Below are 21,348 nucleotides of genomic sequence, written 5' to 3' on the forward strand. Positions count from 1 at the left end.
TTGGCCGTGGTTAGGTTAGAACTTGATCCGATGTTTTAAACTGTGTTCAGAGTCGAAAACTTTTCAGCAAATGTTGGAAAACTGGACCCGGAACACCAAATTTAAACCAGATTCGTGCCACGTGCTGACCGCAACATCCTACTTTTAACCTTGTTATCTCCGTGTCAGTGTGGAACTTGGCTGTTCTCAAATTAGACGTGCTCATCAAACTAATTTAAAAAGTACTCCAAATGTATTCCATGCTGTGGGAACGTCTCTGTGTTGCTCTGTCACCTCCTCATCGTCCACAGCTCCACCACCGTGGCGAGGACTGTTTTGAACACAGTGAACGCTTGGAGTCACAGTTCAGAAGTGCATTATGCTGCGGCAGGGGTTTGAGGTGTTTGTGGGGATGTTTTAATACATATGAAGCATTTATTTTGCTGTCTCTGGGTCAGCTTTCAGTCCGTTTAGCCTCTGTGAAGATGAGCATGTATGAGCATGTACTAGATTTGTTTAAAACAATTAACCTGACTGTTGTAGTTTTGATCATATCGCATGATCTTCATCAGCAGCTGAAGTTGGCCGTGGTGTCATGAAACTGTGGATCCAGCTGCTGAATGTAACCTTAAGGTGAGGCTGTCGTGTCAACGGCAGCTTTCACAATAAGGAATGAATTTTGAAGCTTTCAAACAGCAAACCTTCAAAAAAAATAAAAATGACCCACTATATGAGATGCTCATTCGCACGGGTCTAGCATTATCACAAAACCTCTGTGTCTGGCAAAATATGGAAGGTAATTTGACGTAGAATTTTTACTTTAACATGGCAGATTCACATGACGACGTCTGAAATTATTACAGATTACTAGAGGTCCCCAGGTAAGACGAGTCAAACAGGGTTTTAATTGTGCTTTACCATATTTTTACCTTACGCACTACAAATATAGAGGTACTTTGTGTGCCAGCTTCACTGTGTGCATACTGAATTTTGCCAAGTGATAATGCAGTTGGTTATGGAAGGTTTGGGAGCGTAGACTGGAATAATTGGTACTGAATTAATTAACTGGATTGTTTTAACTACAGTTTATCACAGAACGATATGATTGATTTATTTTAATGTGAAATGTAAAAAAAACCCACCAAGTTGCTCTGGCACACTGAGGTTTTTACTGCACAAAACTAAGATCTGAAAAACAAAATTTATTGTAAAGAGTTATTTCTATCTTCCTACAAATATAGTTTAGGCACGACTGACTGGCGGTGATTACTTATAAAACACAAGTTATGGGGGACATCGTGCTTCTTAATCTGTCTGGGATTTAGAGCAGAATGAATGAATGAAGAGAACAGGTCTTCTCTGACGCTGTTGGCCCACCTGCATGAACACAGACAGCATGGAGAGAAAGAGGAGTGAGGTGATCTGAGGAGAGAACAGTACCAGAGCAGAACAGAGGAAAGGAATGATACGTCAGAACCGCTTGTGTCCAGGGGTGCCGAGCAAAATTACAAAATTACAAACCTCATTCATCATAATAACCAATAACCCGTGGCAACCAGTGAGTCGAGGAAAGAGCGGAAACACTGCAGAACACAATATCGCCAGTAACAAAGCAGGAAAGACTATTTAATGAGACTTTATGTCTGGAAATTTGTTGCCCCAGTGCATGCTGGGAAACTTACTCACACGTCTGGTCCCACTGCTGCAGTATCTTTACCTCATTGTGTGTGATGTTTTTTGCCTTCATTTTTTTTGTTTGCTACTTTTGACCACAACAAGTAACTTAGAATGTAGCCTGTTCCTGCACGAGCAGATGAACGTAAAACAGGTTGACAATTAAATTAAAATACATATTCATACAGTTCCTACATACACACCTAGTACTTTTTCTATGCACGCTGTGATAAAAGAGGCCCCAGAAGTGATGATTTGGACCGCCTGCCCCTCTGGCTGGAGCTAGGCCAGGTCTAGAGCGGGTCTTGTGTTCAGCGCCTGTCCTAATATCTTTAATGTGGCCGAGTCGCAGCATTTACCTCAGGAACCCCGACCGTAATTCATCCGCACGGCCTCTCCGAAACATGTCGCCTTCCCCTCCTCCACTCCTCCTTTCTTTACTTAACAAGGTCAGGAGACACAGGGGAGAAAAGAAGTTTGTCACTTGGCTGTCACGGCAGAGAAGCTGCAGCCTTCGCCCCGGCTCACATGTATTTGTATATGTGTGTGTTTCTGGGTCTGCTGGTATGGAAAATGCATTGTGGTTGGGAGCTAAAGATGAGCTCATTTCGGGTGGGCCACCGGTGTGCACAGTTCAGTATATGTGCAATCGTGTGTGTGTGTGTTTGTTTGAAACCATGTGAATAGCTGTCGGTTTACATGTTTAAATGCACAATCTTTTGTGTTTTTTACATATTCATACATGGTTGAGCTTCAAGGTGAGCAAGCTCTGTGGGTTTCCATTAAGGGTGTTTGCTTTCGTTAATATTCCTGCAGGCCAGGGTCAATGATGTCCATCTACCCATCATGGGTGGCTGAATACATTTTATACACAAAAGCCTTGATTCTGCAAAGAGGGCCCGACAATGGAGGCTTTTACATGTGCAGTAACGTGCCAGGGACAGTAACTCCTCCTCAAAAACTAGAACTGAACCCAAACAACATAAATTATTGGAGTATATTAGCCCAGTTTCCACAGCTGTCCCTCTGCTGCTGCTTGCTGTCATTGGGTTATGCAGCAGTGGTAGTCAAAGGGAACTGTTGGCTTGGTTAAACGTTAGCTGTTTATATGTATTTAATGCAACGCTTACAAATTATTTTTGGGGCCCATTTTCAGGGCACATTTTGTCTCCTCACTCAGCCATTAGGGCCTTTCCAGGGAATCTTTTTTGAAATAATAAATTACTGTTGTGTATTGGAAAATAAACGTTTGTACGATTTGTACCACCAAATATTTTTTAACTTCTTTCCCACGGTTGGAAGCTGGCAGCAGGACTCACAGAAGAGGATGGAGCCCTTTCAGTTTTCTCACTGTTAGATAAACCCTGTGAGTACTGTATGACTATTCGACAGTGCAGAAGGTGTATTCCTTAAGATTTCAGTTGTGGTTAAATTAGCGACACCTGTGGCTGCTGGTGGTAATGCTGAGCACGTCTTAATGAAAGTCCCATCATCCTGTGTGAAATGACACATTTATAGATTACTGGGGGCAGAAGACACCTTTAAAGCAGCTACTCTGGCTGTGATCAAAAGCTTCATTATAAATTGCTGTTACTTTTACTAAAAAAAAGTTATTCGACCTAGCTAGCCTGCTATCTATCATTTAGGACGTCTGTTTGCTTGGTTGACACGTACCGTCAACTCCCGTTTCATTACGCTTTGCAAATCATGTTTTGTCGTGGAGCAGTTCATACTGCAGAAGGAGGCAGGATGGTGCAACACAGACACAACACTTTGCCGTTTACTATGAATTGATTTTACTGCAAAATTGTGCTTATTCTGATGCTTTTGCAACCGGGCCTTTGCTTCGCTGTCAACAGTCCGATTGAATACTGTTCACAGAGGGGTCTGTGGATTATCTGGAGCAACTGGGAGATACAGATGGTCAAATGAAAAACAATTTGCATATGTGGTTTGATACCAAAAGAGGCAAGTAAACAAAAAAAAGACTCTTTTTCTGTTACCCTTTAATAATTTACCCTCTAATAGCAAAGCAGCACACAGTTGAGCTTTGAACACCTCTGCAGTAACACGCTGTGCTCCTGCAACAATTCCTCCGAAAATCAATTAGACTCTACAGCTGATATGCAATCGCAGAGCTTATGCTAAGCAACACCTGCACTGACAAATGCAGGATGGACACCTTTCTAATGACGGTATTTGCTTCGAAGGTCTACATTTCCAGCAAAAAAAAAAAAAAAAAAAAAAAAAAAAGACAAGTGTCTAATGGAACATAAACGCACTCGCACTGGCGGGTGCATTTATAAATCCATTGGTTTCTAACCCTTGTGTCGGTTCTGCAGCATTAATATCTGACAATACGCACTGTATATTATCATACAGAGCGGATTTTGCTGTAGGAAACGGTCTCAACTGTAATGTGGTGTAAAGTGTAATGAGAGATTTGAAGTGAATGGTATCATCTTTAGCCTTTTGTCTCCTTATAAACAGCCTCATGCAGGACTGGATGGAGTTGACATTTACCACGTGTACAACACAGGCTCCCTAAAATCCCTCATCTCTGCTCTCACTCTCCCGCCTGAGTGAGTTTATGAGCACTTGTTTTAAACATGTTTTAATATTTTTCTTAATAAAAAGGAAATGGGCGCCCAATACTTTTATCTGTTGTGTAATAGTAATTTCTCATTGATGAAACTCTCTTTCTCCATCAAAGAAAACAAAGATGGGAAACCTCAATTATAAAGACAGCAGCATAAATACCCACTTCTGTCTTTCACACACACACACAGTGTCACACACTCAAAGTTGTCTCATTTAAGAAGAAACTGCGGTGACTTCTACTGTTTGCAGACCTTTAAGTTGTAATACTTGAGATACAGATCTCAGTTGATCTGGTGGTATCAGTAAGTGCAGTTTAATACTACAACAAACACTTGTTGAGCAGCTACTTTGTCATAAATACAACAGAAGAGCGGCTGCTGCATCTGTTTAGAGCACGGCCAAACAAACCCACGCTGTTTTAATAAAGTCAGTCAATAACTGGCCTGTGTCCATCGTGCCACGAGCAGCTGCAGTCTGGTTTCACCGTGAACACAACGTGAATAGTTTTCCACACAACAGCAGGGCACAGTAAAAGGAGTTGGTTACCTCCGCTGCAGGCGCCTGCAGCTCTTCGTCACTGTCGCTGTTGCTGCTCCATCTTGTTCTGTGACACTCTGCAATATTGATACCGTTCCACGAAACGATGCTGTCTTGCTTTGCAGATGCATTTTTGATAAATCACAGTCTGCACTGACAAAGGCGACAAAAATATCACACTTACTGTCATTGCTGCACAATTAAAGCCACTCCGTGTTTCGCCAGTTGAGTTTTTTAACGTTAAGTTGCACCAGTAGGGAATACGTTTTGCCCTAGCATCGACTTTATACAGCTCTGGCACAGATGTGGGATAGTGGACTGTGAAGAGCACAGCTGATATCAAAGACATAAAATCACAAAAAGAAGCCGGAGCGGGAACGGCGGACTCCGCCACTAACAATTGCAACAACTATGTAGAGAGGAAACTACAGAATGTAAGTATAAAGAACGGCTTTGCTGGAAAAATGTCGACCAAAACAAAGAAAATCTTTAGGATTCTGACTTCGGCTAAGTGTTAACCCTAAAATCAAGTGGTCTACATTATGGAAAGTGCACACACATACACAGAGAGATGGGCAACATCAATAGCTTTGACAGAAACGCTAAAACCCTCTTATTTCACATTTGCCGTCTCTCTCTCACACACATAAACAGTCACACGCATCCACAAACTCGTGCACATCTGCACACAACTGTGCTAACCTCAGCTGGGTCTATTTTAGTCTAATCAAATGTTAAAGGCTCTCTTGTTTGCTCTTTGTTTCTTTTCTCTCTCTCTCACACACACACACACACACACACACACACACACACACACACACACACACACACACACACACACACACAGAGAAGGTGTGATGTTATCCAAACAGCCAGCTGTCTTGTTGTGTCAGGCTGGTTGCTCTGTTGGCTGCAGGCCTGGGAGAAGGCTTACTTAGAGAAAACAGAGACTCACTCTACATTAGACTGACTCCCGTCAATGGACTGGACCCAACGCCGGCACACACACACACACACGCACACGCACACGCACACGCACACGCACACGCACACGCACACACACGCACACGCACACACACACACGCACACGCACGCACACGCACACACACGCACACACACACACACACAGACACAGACACACATACACGTTCTCTTGCACTCTCTGCAGTGCGAAGAAAGTGCATTCACAGGGACATTCTCTCTCCTCCTGCCTCAATCCCTCTCACACCCATGCGCGCGCACACACACACACACACACACACACACACACACACACACACACCTTTAAGTGTACATACACAAATACAAACAAATGCCAAAGCATTGACAGCGGAACCATTTTTATAAATTGTTGAATATTTGCAGAGGAAATCATAAACAGGAGTGACATTTGATCACTCGTGCTGTTACAGACACATAGCTTGCTTGGCAATTACACAGACACACAAGCGTGCGCACGCACAAACGCACGCACGCACACATGCACACACACACACACACACACACACACACACACACACACACACACACACACACACACACACACACACACACACACAACACACTCCATCTGATGGAGTCACATGACAGAAATCAGGTCAATCTCCGACCTCAATCAACCTCTGCTGGCACCCAGCAGGAACTACAACAACAATCAAACAGGCTTTGCCTTTCACTCCTGGTGTCTCTCTGACACCCCTGCTCTTATCATCCACTTCATTCATTCACTTAAGGCACCTGGTGGAATAATGAAGCTAATGACTGAGTCACTCATGACCAAGCAGACAGGACAACGGCAGCAAATTCTGGTGTCTCATCATTTCTGTGGTCTTACATTGCAGACAAAAGACAACAAACTGCGTGCTCAACACCCCTTCTGAAATATGACCGTGTGCTCAAGCCATCGCTGCTCACCTCTCTTTTGCTTTGCCATGCCTGCTGCTGCACCGCTCACCTGAAACCCATGCCGCAGTCACTTGCTGCCATGGCATTTGACAAGCCCCGCCTCTGCCCAGGGCATCCACCTGCATGCTTTAAGTCCAAGTTCCCCAGCATGGAAGTCATTATTGTCACTCCCCGGTACCTGCCATGCTGACCTTTGCGTATCCTTTGAGGAGTGATGTCGTAAGAGTCGTAATGTCAAAGCTCTGTACATTATCTGCATTAATAATCAATTCCACACAACTGACTGAGTTAAATTAATTTTGAAATGGTTGGTGAACTGAGCGTTGAAGAAAACCGAAAAATTGTCCATGCAGACTGTGCAAAAGTGCAGCCTTGCAAAAGCGTGGGCTGTAATGAGTGTCAACATAAATCTATATCAAGCACAAAGGAGCTGCGTATAGAAAGGGGCAGACACGTTATCACAGGATAACTGAGCTTTGGTCCAACAGCGGTGTGTATGATGGCCATTTTGTGTCTTTGGCACAGTAAAATTAAAAGCAGCTCATGCGTGATGCAGTTGTGTTGAACTGTGCTGCAGCACCTGTTTTAGGGCGATTTAGTGTCAGGACACTGGAGAGCAGCAATGTGATGCATGACTCTTTCAAGTTTAATCAGGATCCGGCAGCCCAACAAACAAATAAGAGATCCTTTGATCTCATAGCAGGGGACAATAAAAAATCTCCACTTAACAAAGAGATATAGATGACGGACAGCACTCCTCGGGGGAACGCTACCCGAGAAAGAAACCTCCTGGCTCTTGATAGCTTTTAACAAAAAACAGGAAAAGTAATTTGCCAGTGCCATTAAACTCACGCACAGATACTGTGGATTCTTCCCTCAGAGTACTTCAAAGGGGAGCCGCGGTCTGATGCCTCCCCAACAAAACAGCCATCTTTAAAGAGCAATAAAGGAACACTGATTCACGGCAGACCCGGAAACACAGTGTCAGAGAGAGGGAGAGAGGACGATGTCAATCAGTCAGTTGACCTTTGTTTATGTGCTGCTTTAAGAGCATCTTCTCTACATGTCAAATGTCTCTTGTAACACCAAAATAAACAAGTTCAGTACAGACAGACTACATGAGATGACTGCTGGTAGGAGCTAACACATTGTTCAGGTCTGGCTCTAGAGGAAAGCTCTTGTTGTTTCTACCTCTATCAGAGGAATTGAAATGAGTTCACACTAGAAGCCAAGCCAACTCACACGCCCACCCGCATTAGCTCGATGTTAGCCAAGAGATGAAACGCAATGGAGGAATGATGTATACAGCGTACCAACTTTAATTTGCACTACTTTCACTGCTGTCCTGCTACATGTGTCCTCTCTTCTCAACCCTGTCTCCTCTCCCTCCATCGCTTCTTCTCGGCTGTGTCAGGAAGGTTGCACACTGAGGCTGAGCTGATTACTTTACAGTACCGCCGAGAAAGGCCAGAAACACACTAAGTCGGTCTAATTTGCATAAAAGCCCTAGTACGTATCTCTATTTTGCTGCCTGAGGTATTGTCAAGGACTTCTTAGATGTCTGATATTTAATGTCATAATTATTAAAATGGCTTTTTGTTCCCAGCTGTGAAATGTCGTTCCATTTCTGTCAAAATGCCAGGGAATTTGCCGTTACACAACCGCATCATAGCATTGGTGTAGACAATATTTTCCGAATCTTATTATATTCTTTTTCTGGAATTTAGGGGGCAATCTGCAATCTAGGTAATCTGCTGCCCTAAATATCCCACGAATATCCCACGATCAGGCAATTCCTGCAAATTTGGGAAATATTTTGCTTCACTGTCTCATTTCCCACTGGGTCACGGGTCAATGCCATTATTTACTCCTTTAGGGATAAATACTAGAGTCTAGATTCAGAGTAGTTCATGCGGTGCATCAAAGCAGGAGCCCTAAGGTGTCCATGCATGGATCTCAAGTTTGAAGTTGTTTTGATCAATGAAAGATAAAATAAGATCAACTTTATTAATCCCCAGCTGGGGGAATTTGGCGTTATAGGCAGCATCAATAAAAACAGCACTAGTAAAGGCAGTGGAAAATAAAAAATACAAAAATGGCTAAAAGATGTCAGAATGAATATGAGCAATTATCACCTGCAGTTAATCACAGGTTGCATGTTGTATCTCACAGTACAACAGAGACAGCAGCAGAAATGGAAAGTGGCCAGTGAAACGTGTCACATTGGCTTCGATAGGCGCAGTGTGCTTTCACCTGGCAGCACACCATCATCTGCAGTTGGTCATCGACGTCAAATAACAGGTTAGATTTTGTTTTTGTGCGTGTGTCTGTTTACCTTGTGTTTTTCTTTTCACTGCCATCAACTTCTGTGTTCATTCAATAGGATGTGCCTCGAGTCCAAGTGTATGTAACCTGATAGTTGCAAAAAAATATTTTTATGTCTTCGCTTTAGCTGAAGACATAAAAATATTTTTTTGCAACTAACAGTCATTTTCATTATTGCTTATTCCATCAATCCACCACTTAGTCTAGAAAATGTCTTACGGCAGTGTGCTCGGAGACCACATTCTTTCTATAATCTCATCTTACTCTCCCTCTCCTCACCTCCTGCTTCCCTCCTCCTCTCAGTGCCTCCATCTTCTACAACCCTCAGCACAATTCCAATTATTCCAGGGGCATGACAAACGACGTTCCCCGATCCTTGCACGGGGAGAAAACATGTCAAATGAAGCAAACACCTGTTCATGCAGCATTCTGTCTCACTCCGTCTGAGGAACTTGTCAGCGTGGGTGAGCCGGTGCCGTTCTGCCCGTATCAGCGTGTCACCTGGGAAAAATGTGTGTGACTAACCAATATAAATTATTCACAATATGTGCTGGGTTGAGCTGGCTCAAACCACACATGCACGCTCACACACACACACATGCACACTCTCTCTCACACACACAGAAATATTTACACTTCAAGTTAAGCTATACCGCTATATACAGCTCATAAATCTTACTAGAGAGGATATCTACAGAGGATTTCTCAGGGGCCACAGAGCAAAGAGTGATTCAGAGGTATGCATGGAGAGCTGTGTGTGTGTGTCCATGAGAGAGAGAGAGAATACAGTAAGAGGTTAACTGTTGCATGAAGTGTGTTTTTTGCGTGTGTGTGCAAAAACAGCAGCTGTGCAAAGTAACCAACTACATTTACTCAAGTACTCTACTTAAGCATAATTCCATAGTATTGGTACATTACTTAGATTACATAGATGACATGCGGGAGGAACAACCTGCCGAACACCAGTCACGTGCGTTTTGCCCGCCTTGTGAAGCAGATGCAGTTGTTTTCTACACCCATGAACTATTATAAAACACTTCAAACTCCATTAGAAACAGCTGACTGGCATGGTCAACAACTTCCCAAATGTTCTATCACGTATGTAACTTTTAACAAGCTACATGGATGAAAATGAATGCAGAGACATGACACAACAGAGAGCCTAATACTACAGATGGACCTTGAATGAAGCAACACAACCATGCATGTGTGTACATGTGTAAAATAAGTGCATGTGTATTCGTGTGTGTTAATATGTGTGGGTGTGTGCAGTGTACGGGATCCTGCGAGTGTGTGCTCTTGAGGCGCGCTCGGGTTTAGAGAGCTGACAGGGTAATGTCTGAGGTGTACGCGGCGGGGCGGGAGAGGCTGGTATGACGCGAGCCCAGCAGCGGTGCACTCTGTGTGGGCAGCAGGACAGACGAGCTCAGCCTGTCTCCATCCATCAGCGCCGGGGTCCGCTCAGCAAGCTGGCACCTCCGCTGATGTACGAGAGGGCTGCCGGATGACTAACGAGCAGATACACACCGATGCTGACGCTCACGTCCACACGCACGCAAGCACACACACGTGCACGGAGCAACAGATACACCGTGTAACCCTGCACACTAGTACATTCATACGAAGGTGGCTGTGTGAGCGCTGATCACACACATCACTACATTTCACAACCACTTGAATTCTTTCCCTTGCTCTCACACACACATACACTCATAAACATCAAGTATGTGCCCTGATATAAACTTCATCTTTTGCTCGCTCTTTCTCTCTCAAACCCTTCGACACACACACATGCACCTACAACCTACACACTTCCTGTGTGAGCTGCCCGAGTGTCACAGTATATTTGTCACTGCAGCCGATCTCGCAGCTTCTCACCAGCGAGCTTGGACCGACAAAGCCGACTGGTTCTGTGAGGAAGCTGACATCAGAGCTGGTCTGATTGCACATCAGATCTCTCCACACTTACGCGGGCTAATTAGCTCCGTTATTACACATTTGCAAGTGTAATTAATGCGGGGAAATCGAGGAGAACACGCCGAGTGTGATGAAACTGAATGCTAATGGGGGTCTTTGCATAAGCATTCCTGGCGCTCCGGAGAGATCTGAGACACTGAGGGTTAAAACTGCAGACAAACACAGTGTGTTTAGTTTGACTTCAGGAGGAGGAGAGGGATTTTCTGATGATGCACTGTGCGCTAGGAGTGATGCACTGATTCACGCATTAATCATCGGTTTGAACGATAAATTGCACTCCCTCCTGCCAAAATGTTCTCGTAGCCGCTGATGTGTCGAGCTTCACAACATCGGCAGATAACTGTGAGGAAATCTGGGGATTTACGAATGCTATTAGGGTGTTATTTGAAAAATCCGGAGGTTTGCTGTTAACTACAAACCTATTAGCGGAGTTAATAGGCGATAACTGAATATTGGAGGATCCTTGAACGCAACTTAAAAAGACTTCCAAAAGAGTCCCTGCTCTTTACTGCATTAGCACATAATGACGACTCCACTTTGATGGATTACCTCTATCAGTGGAAAATGAGGACGTCTCCTACGGCTGCTTTGGGGGCTAACTCCCAAATATGTGCTTTGACTTTATATTTGAAGAAGAGAAAAATGTTTAGTATACAAGCATTCTGGTGCTGACAATTTCTTGACTAAGTGAACTTGTATTTCTTGTACATCTGTCACGGGGTGCATATCTTGCACGCAGAGCTGTCTGTGAAATACTTATGTCTGCACACAAGTGCTTTTTGTTCTTCATTTCAAATCAGGGTGGACAAGCAGATGCTGTATTTCCTAGAGAAGACACGGAAAAAAACAAACTTTGGGATTGTGCCTCTGTGTTTTCCTGCACAGAACATTTCAAATCTCCCTGTTCTCATCTTTACCTCTTCACTTCATCTCACCCTCTCAGTCTTTTTTCCATTTATTTTTTCTTGCTCCCTATCATCCATCCTTCTGTTTTCCCCTGGATGACATTATGCCAACCAGCGACGTGGACACACAAATCCACATTGTCTCTGCGCAGTATAACACTATCCAGTGAGCACACACTATCTTTAATAGGGTACCCACTCTGCACCAATTCATGCAAACACCGGAACACATAATGACAGTATTTATACACATAAACCCACACACGCATCACTCTGCTATTCATACTATCTAATGGGTCCTTAGCATTTTCCATTCGGTGCTAGCCAACATCCTCCTCCTTACCTGGAAGCAACTCTGAGCCTAAACACAGAGACTCTTTTATGTGTTCAGGTGTCTCAAATGTCGTCTCGTTCTCAGGAAACAAAGTGCAGCCTCTTCAGGGACGCCTTTGATGTTCTTCAGGTCTGAGTGAATTCAGTTGTTTTCTTTTTCATCAATGAACCTGCTGTTTGAATAAACTCTGGGTGCAAAAGCCTTTTCTAGAATTTCGGGTTTTATAAAGACAGTAGAAATACGCTCCTTCACTTCCTAGATGAACAACTTGCTGACCAAACAAACGACCGTATGATCAGTCGTTGCTCCCATCACCACCACAAACACAAGCACAATTGCTGTGGCTGGTTCGAACGGGCCGAGCGGCATTACTAAGAGGAAAATAAACACATATCATAAAAAACAAGGTCATTACATGACCAACGGTTCCTAAAACACACCAGTAGACAGTCAGTTGGTTGTGGATGTTGAAATATGGCCAGAAGGGTGACAACAAGTCTGTCAGCACCAAGCATTGTTAACAACATGTGGTTTGATCAAACCTGGCTGGGAGACGTCCAGTACGCCAAACACTAATGAGAACCTGGTTTGGGTAAAAGAAACTCAACTGAATGAATATGCTGTAGCGGCAATAATTCAGATAAAGAATCGATTATGTCAAAGGGGCCTTTAAAACTCATCTGGCCACATAGCCACTTTAGCAGATCTTAGCTGCTCTCCATTGAAAATAGTTGGTAAGACTGATGTTGGCTCTGAGGTAAGAGCTGATGTTGGTTTAGCAACTGCAGTAACTGCAATTGTTGAGTCTCAAACTGTAGTCCCCGACACTAGTTATTAATGAAAAAAACGTTTGTCAGTGTCTTCCCAAGTGACCCCTGTGACCATTGACTGACAGGGATGTTTTCCGGTGTGCCACCTCTGTGGTTATCGTCCAATTTAGTTATGGTCATGGTGAGGGAAAGATGGGATTAAAAATTAAATCAATGTTAAGTGTAGGTCCCAAGCTGGGACACTGTGTAAAACATAAAACAGAGAAGTTGGGACAGGAGCAGCAAAAGACTGGGAAAGTTGTGAAACACCTGTTTGGAACATTGCACAGGTAAACAGGTTCACTGGTAACAGATGATAGTATCATGATTGGGTATGAAAGGGGCGTCCTCGAAAGGCTCAGAATTGGGGTTGTACATTCAATTGTTGATCCTTATCCTCTGCCCTCGGAATCTGTGGTGCCACAACACCACCAGGCTGCTTCCACCCAGCACGCATTGTGACAGGAAAACTAAACGTTTGAAGTATTTGGTAAGGTCAGTCTGTCCTGTAATACCAAATCCTCATTAGTGTAAATGCTCAGAGAGAAATAAAGTGTCATGTGCTTGAAAGAGCCAACTGCAGCTGACCGTTCATGCATCGCAGGCTGCACAAATTTGTGTGGTTAAAGGATAAAACCAGCCTGAGGTTGATCATTAGTCTGTGTCCACCTTGTGGCAAATCATCAGGCTGGCTGGATATGCTACCTGTCGATAGACCAGAACGGCCCTCAGATCAATTGCTGACGCACTCCAACCGTGCGACTGAATCAATCTCTCCCTGACACACACACACACACACACACACACACACACACACACACACACACACACACACACACACACACACACACACACACACACACACACACACACACACACACACACACACACACACACACACACACACACACACACACACACGTCTGCAGCTCATTCTCAAACACAAAAGCCGACACGCGGATACATAAACTCACGCTGATAACGCAGAGTTTGTGAATACACACTCACTTTCACGACACGGAAACATCCCACACAAACACGTGCACACAGCAGTGCATGGACAAGTGGCACGCGTCATCTTCACATATGCACAACATCCGAAAAATGTTGAGCGAACAGACTGAAAATCGAGTGAAGCACTACATTCACACACACACACACACACACACACACACACACACACACACACACACACACACACACACACACACACACACACACACACACACACACTCTGAAAGGAATCATCTTCTGAGTATAGCACATAATGCAGACTGTGGCTGGAACCCATTTCAGCAAATGTGATTAGCCCAACACACGCCATCTCATTAAGAGATTGAATCTTAATGCCAGCAGTGTTTCAGAGCACTATTTGGCAAAAAAAAAAAAGTAAGCCCAGATGCTTATCAGTGTCTTGATTCATTCTGCAGCCCATCAGCAGACATCGGCAGCACGTCGGGGATTCCTACAGAGAGCACTCAGAGTAGCACACATACAGTGTATAGAGTCCAAATATTTACGCACATAAACGCGCACACAGACACACGCAAGCTGTTGTCTGACACGTTTGCACAGGGTGGATCCACGCCCACAAAGCCACACAGCAGCATCTGTTTCAACACAACAGCTTACTAATTAAACGATCAAAGGAAACTTTTCTTTTATTAATCATGTCCTTTCTTTTGTTTGTTCATCTCCGACCACGTGGAAATGTGTTTGTGTGTCGCACGCGCGCGTAGCCACGTGCACACAGTGTGTATGTTTGTCGATATATGAGTGCGTGCGTGCATCTGTATGTGTTGGTGCATGAGCTTACAGTATGTAATTTGTGAGTGTGTGTTTCTATCTGTCTTTTTGCATGTTTGTATATTTAGTTTTGCTTTCTTTTGTGCATATATATCTATATGCCTCAGTGTGTAAGCAACTGTGAAAGCGTGTGCTTGTATGTGTGTTAACCACTCGCTGTCACCTAGCATTAACACGCACGGCAGTGATTGATGGGGATTGATGAAATCCATTCAGTTAAATGTCATCTGACGCACTGAAATAACAGTAAATCAATGCAGAACATGAAGTTTGCAGTGGTTTGATCACTGGAGCAGCGATTACGTTAGCCAACCATATCGTTACAGTATAGGGTTTATTCACGGTGGAGACAATGCTGCATTCACTGACTTTCATTTGCAGTCTATATGGATCAAAACCATCCACATTGAAAGTCATCGCATAAGAGATGTGACTCACTATATCCCAATTAAATTTAAAATTCAAAGCCTTCCTCCAGCCTGACGTAAAAAATATTGAATGAATTCCAGCAAATCTACTAAGATTAGTGGCTTTCGTTTTATATGAGAGTTGGAAAAAGGTTTCAAAGGTTTCTTAGTCCAACAGCAAACAGCAACATGTTGATGACGTGCAAATGAGAAAAGATGTATAAGCTCACTGAAACCAGAAATGACTCTGCCAATCAAAGAACCAACAAACACTCAGATGGGTGAATGTAAAAGTACAAGTTAGAGCGCTAACTCAACACTGAATTAAATGTTTCTCTTTAATGAGATGTGTTTCACAGTACTGTTCCCACTGAGGATCAGTTCTCAGCTCATTGTTTTTGTGCGACAGTTCATACTGTTGAATCCAAACAGCTCTAAAAACCATTCACAAATAACTATCGGCAGCTGCTCCCAGCAGGACCTCACACAAGCGTTGGAGTCCAGCGCGAAGCGGCACCGGAGCGAGAATAACGAACGACTGGTGAGGACAGTCCGACAAGCCAGGGACACCTACAGGCTTCTCCAAGTTGGCAGATTCCACTGAGATGCCAAAGTTGCTCTGCTTCTTCTGGATGAGAAAGAAACTGTTGGCTTCCAAATAAGCTATTAAAACATTAGTCCGGTAATTGAATATGTACGCTAGTATGACTCTGTCTGACGTTAGTGGCCAAAAATCACACAATAGACCATTGTATGACTGTATTTACCTGAGCCATTTTAAATATCAAAACGCTGACACATTGCAGCAGAAAGAACCTTTTGCCAATTAAATTTTGCTCTAAAATCAAAGTGCCTCAGATACCTATTGTTTTAATTGAATCCAATTATCCTTCTACAAGTTAAAAGTGTGCATGATCAGTAATGTAGAGTACTTGGACAATATTACAGCACTCCACTTAGACACTGAAATAGGACCTTAGCCAAATTGTGTGCTAAGGTCTGTCTGTTATTGTAGATTGTTTTTGGCATAATATCTGTAACACATGAGACATGCGCAGGAACAGACATAAAAAAGTGAAGGCTTCGAGATCACAAGTTTCAGAACAATAAAAAAATAGCAGCAAATTATGCAAACGCAAGTGCAACATACTTTTTTGTGATTAGCAAAGCAATCGGTGCTCATATAAAACCACCTCCACTATCTGTAGGCTGCAACAAAACAAAGTGTCTTGGTCTTCTAGTCAAGATGCCGTACATTCACTGTGACTGTTGAAAATATGCTGAGGTGTCTCCAACATTTTTACACCTGCTGTCATTACATCAAGCTGAGTTTTGGGAATCTCCTGCTACCTCTAGAGGCTGTAAAAGTGAAAAGAAAAAAAAAAGCTTGTGTGGCTCAACTAACCGCTCTGATGTGGTGAAGAAAAGAAAACTAACCCTCTCCCCCCTGCATTCACTGCTGCTGCTGCTCGGGACATCAATCTTATGCTGGTGTTGCATTTAGTGGTAGTGAGAGATCACATCTAAATGATTAACTTGCAAATAGGGAACAACAAAACTAGCGAAATGGCAAGATCATTCAATACATACAGCTACTGTGCACACACCGGCTGTCTGGGTGTTCGCAGATAAGCATCACAGTATTAAATGTGAGTACATTAAACTGCACTGAAACACTGTTATGTGTACAGCAGACACATGCACATCTATGATTTATATCTGAATGCCTAAATTGTATTTTTTTTGCCTCAAAGTCCATAAAAACAGACTGACACTTTCCGTCAGCTGGCCTTTAAAGAGAGATTACTGTACAAATCTCACTGAGGGTTTCTTTATCTCACTTAAAGAGTTTGTTTAAGTTCACTGTGGTCGTGAGCAGATGTAACAACTTAACCCTCGCGACCTCAGCTGTCCCGCCTGAGCAAATAAAACGTCAACATCCGGCTTCACGGTCCCTCCTCTGACAGCTCCGCTTCCTCCTTCTCACAGCGCTGCTCGTCCAACAAGACTGTCGGAACAGGAAGGGATGTGGTGTTTCATCGCTCCAGCCATGCTGCGGTTGGTGGGCATGCGGGTGTGTGTGTGTGTCAATGAGATATGTGTGCATATGTTGTATATATACTGGATATGTACAGATAGATACATAGTGAGAAAAAAGACAGAAAGTGTGCATTCTGTTGGAATAACCACACCTGTTTTAATATGGAGCCTGCTCTTCCATGAAATACCAACTCTCTGTATCATAATCTGCAAAAACACTGAGAGCTTTTTCCCCTGAAATATCCTCAGCCTCAAAGGATATGACGCGTTTTGCATTGCATTTCAAATCAACAGAAAAACACCTAGCTGCTTCCACACACGAGCGTGCACAGAAAAGAGCGCAGCTGGCAGAAATCCTAACTTAGTCGAGTCGCGGCACCACCTAGACTGTTTGACTGACAGGTGATCTCATGGATCTGCAGCGCAGAGAAAAGCACCGCAAAGGACAAACACTGCAAGAGGATCCGGATGCAGAGTCACCAGTTTATCAAGCAACAACCTCCAAAGATATGATCACAACCACAATAGCAACTGTTGTGAATTAATACAGTTTACAGTAAGTGTGTTTGTCATGTTGACAAGCGGCCCTTGGACAAAAACAGCATCAGGCGATAGAACAACAAATCCTATTAGTTTAGACAAGCAGAAACCAGGAAAGCTCAGACTGGATGTTAGCAATAATCTTGAAATTGATTAATTGAAACTGCATGAAGACAGAGGAAACTGGATGTTTGTTTTTTGTTTTTTTTTTTTGGGAAAGGAGAATCAGAATCAGAAATGTTGGCCATGACGGAGCTATTTCACACCAGGAAAAACCAAGCTGTGGTCAGCTGAGGGCTGTTTCGAGTTTAGGAACTGAAAGATGTCAGCTTTACAAGAGTCCCTCCAGGACGTTTCCCAGACCCGCTCTCTGTCCAAACCAGTGATGAAGACTCAAAATCAGCACAGGAGTGGCAGTTAATGTTACACTCGCCCATTTCAGCTGACAGCTTGCTGACATTTCTCTAAGAGCCCCAAATCTGCTGGGGCTTCCAGCCTTACGTAAAGATTAGGAAGAGATTAGACATAATACAGCACTGTGTCTGATTTATTGATTCGATGTGAGGAATATCATGTGTGTGTAATGTAAATTTCAAAATACCTTCACATACCAGCACACACACACACACCTATAGTCTGTCTCTAAGGTCATTTAATTCTAACTGTTTCAGGCTCCTGTGATTTCTGCACACTGTGGCTGCAGCAACAGGTGATCCCATTCACAAGAAATCCTGTACTGACATACAGTGATGCAGCCATAAATCGATCAACAGGGGAATGAAATTAAGGCAGCAGTAATCACATGCTGGGACATCTTTACCAACAACATCATAACAATTAAGTAAACCACAGAAAGTGTGCATGTTAGTGATGGTGTGTGTTCACTTATGCGTGGGGCGTGGAGGGAGATGGAGCTACATATGTGAGCCAGTAGAGGAAATTAAACGCCACATTCCCATACGGCTTGCATGAGTTTCACACCCAAATGTGTGTGTGCACCATGACCCCAGCTGGTCATTACCATCAAGTGAACAGCATGCAACTAACTTTGTCAAAAAGCAGCGGCATGTCTTCACTTCATTCTTGCTTAAATCAAATGTTCGTTAATTTTAATAAATTAGTTGTTGTCCTTTAAATGCAGCCTTCAAACGTGTTATTCCGTTTGAAAGAATAAAACGTAAAAGATGTGAAGTGTGTGCCGTCCAGCTCTCTGCTGTATCACAACTGAAGGTGCAAGTACTCACACAAAAGCGTGGTAGACGAAAGCCCACTCCCTCGGTCTCTCCAGCACGTTGTAGAGGTAATTCTGGAGCCGCCGGTAGCGTGCGTTCCTGCGGCCGCTCTGTGCGCTGTAGGTCAGCGGCTTCCCCAGCAGACTGAGCCGGGCGCCCTGCTTCCTCTCCGCTCCCACCGCACCTGCAGCGGTGGGAGACAGGAGACCGTCCCCGACTCGCACCGCGTTATTCATCGTCCTCCGCCCGGACTCCACATCTTTCAGTGGGTAGTCCTGCACCCGGCGTCCCGTTGAGGTCTTCAGCCAGAGCCCGGTGCCTCCACTCTCGTCGCCGGTGTGACTTCTCGGCATGGCATCACCAGCGCAGTGCGCTGGGAGACCGGCAGACATTCACATGTAGCCAAGCGCCCTTTCGCCAGAGGGTGTTTGGCTACTTTGAGTTTCACTGTAGACTAAATAAAAGAAAGCAGTGGGTGAAGAGTTAAATGTCTAATCTGCTCTCATCTTGTCATCCCGTGGCCGTTGGAGCAGATTCACAGTCCGGTTTGGACACTTTGGCCATCTGCGCAAGGCTGGAGAAGAGTTGGGTTATGAAGGAGTGGATCCATCGAGACATTTGGTGGGGGGAGGGCTCTCTCCCACCCTCCCACACTCTCTTTCTTCCCCCCCAACTCACTCTCCGTCTTGCTTCTTTCTGTAAAGTGTCTGGAGCCTACCGGTGCTTCCCCAATGGTTCCCTTTTACGCATGGACAGAGACGGACGCAGCACGACCAGAACCACCGGGTTCTGAGGCGCTCTGGACATTTGCGGTATCTATGGATGGATTTCAAATTAAATAAATGTTAATTGAAGAAACGTCAAAAGACACCACTGCATCGATGACGCAGCTTTTACGCAAGTGGGGAAATGGCCCGATGCCCAAAACAATCACGCTGCTTGATCGTTTTCGTGTTTCTTTCAGAGAATACGAAGACCAGCACGCTGCATTAACTCGCCACACATCCAGTTATGCTTTCAAACACTTCTAGACAGAAAAAAGGCTCTTTTGCGTGTGAAGTCAGGCGTTAGGATGGAATTAGACGCTGACTGATATTATGAGACGGTTTTCACAGTGTCTGCTTATCATTGACCTCACTTCAGCTCCATTATTAAACTGATTGAAGATTGAGCACCACTTCTAGATTAGTTCAGCTGACGAGAATCGGACTTTCCGCTGTAGCCGGTGGACCTCTGGGTCTCAAACAACCTCCGCCCGGAACCGAACACGCGGTCGGGTCATGCTGTGAACAGCAGCGTCACTCTCTTCCTTACTAACTGACCATGTGACCCACGGCGAGCGAAGCCTCTCTTCTCTTTCTTTTAGTGAATTTATGTCTTTCCCACCAATACCGAACTAAGTGCCAAGCATATATCCCGCTGTCCAATCTGCATGTAAAGCAGAATTATTCAAATCCGTACCAGCACTGTGGTTTTTAAAAAGTGTGACTTCAGTTTTTTCGGTGTCTTTGATTGGTTTCTTTTACCTTTCCTCTGAGGCAAAGGTGTTGTGATGTCGTGGTGTTGTTGCTGTGTTAAGTCAGGTTCAGTCCCTCTAATCAAGGAGGTGAATTAGCAATAAACATATTATTCCCACGGTTCCTGTTTCATTGCAGACCTTAAATTAAACTATTTTTTTTTTAGAAGAATTAACTTTTTTTTGTATTTGAACTTTTCCCACTTCATCCATTCACCGCTCGTGATGATGTCAGCAATATGACGCCACCACTGCCCTGCTATAAAATGAAGTTTACTGAACCTTATTTGAACCAGGAGGCTGCTTTTGTTCCTGTTGTAATCAAAGCTTGACCTCTAGTGGTCAAACATCGGTATTACAGGGGTAGCCCCTCCAGAATGGTGTAAGATTAATTCATAAAACACTGTGCTTTCACTAATAATGTGAATATGGTTTCTCTACAAAATAATTATATCCTCTTGTTAAAATCCTCATTGGAAAAATCCTGAAATGACAGTTATGCGAATATGTGTCATTTCAAAAGTTTAACTATTTCTCCTGCTTTACTAAAAAAGGCCATTCTCAGTGTGCATTGGAGGCTTGAATATTTGACCAGGCTGGTCTGGTTTGGGGCTTGCTTTGCAATATTATTCATCTATTGTGCATGTATGACATGCAGGATTGTATGGCTGGTCCAGCCATGAAACACGCATATTTAATTATTGCATTCTATCAGCATTGCGTTCAGACATTTGTGTAGTCTACTGTATGGCAGTCTTGTA

General features: G+C 43.9%; 1 protein-coding gene across 1 annotated transcript in view; it reads right to left on the reverse strand.

Annotated features, from left to right (window-relative positions):
• Positions 1-19,463, reverse strand: part of kcnq5a (potassium voltage-gated channel, KQT-like subfamily, member 5a) — a 94,563-nt gene extending 75,100 nt beyond the window's left edge. Inside the window, exon 1 of the mRNA XM_041947241.1 lies at positions 19,084-19,463. Coding sequence (XP_041803175.1) covers positions 19,084-19,463 — 380 coding nt within the window. The remainder of the gene's footprint in view (positions 1-19,083) is intronic.
• Positions 19,464-21,348: the final 1,885 nt, after the last annotated feature.

Source organism: Chelmon rostratus, chromosome 11 (assembly GCF_017976325.1).
Source record: "Chelmon rostratus isolate fCheRos1 chromosome 11, fCheRos1.pri, whole genome shotgun sequence".
NCBI lineage: Eukaryota > Metazoa > Chordata > Actinopteri > Chaetodontiformes > Chaetodontidae > Chelmon > Chelmon rostratus.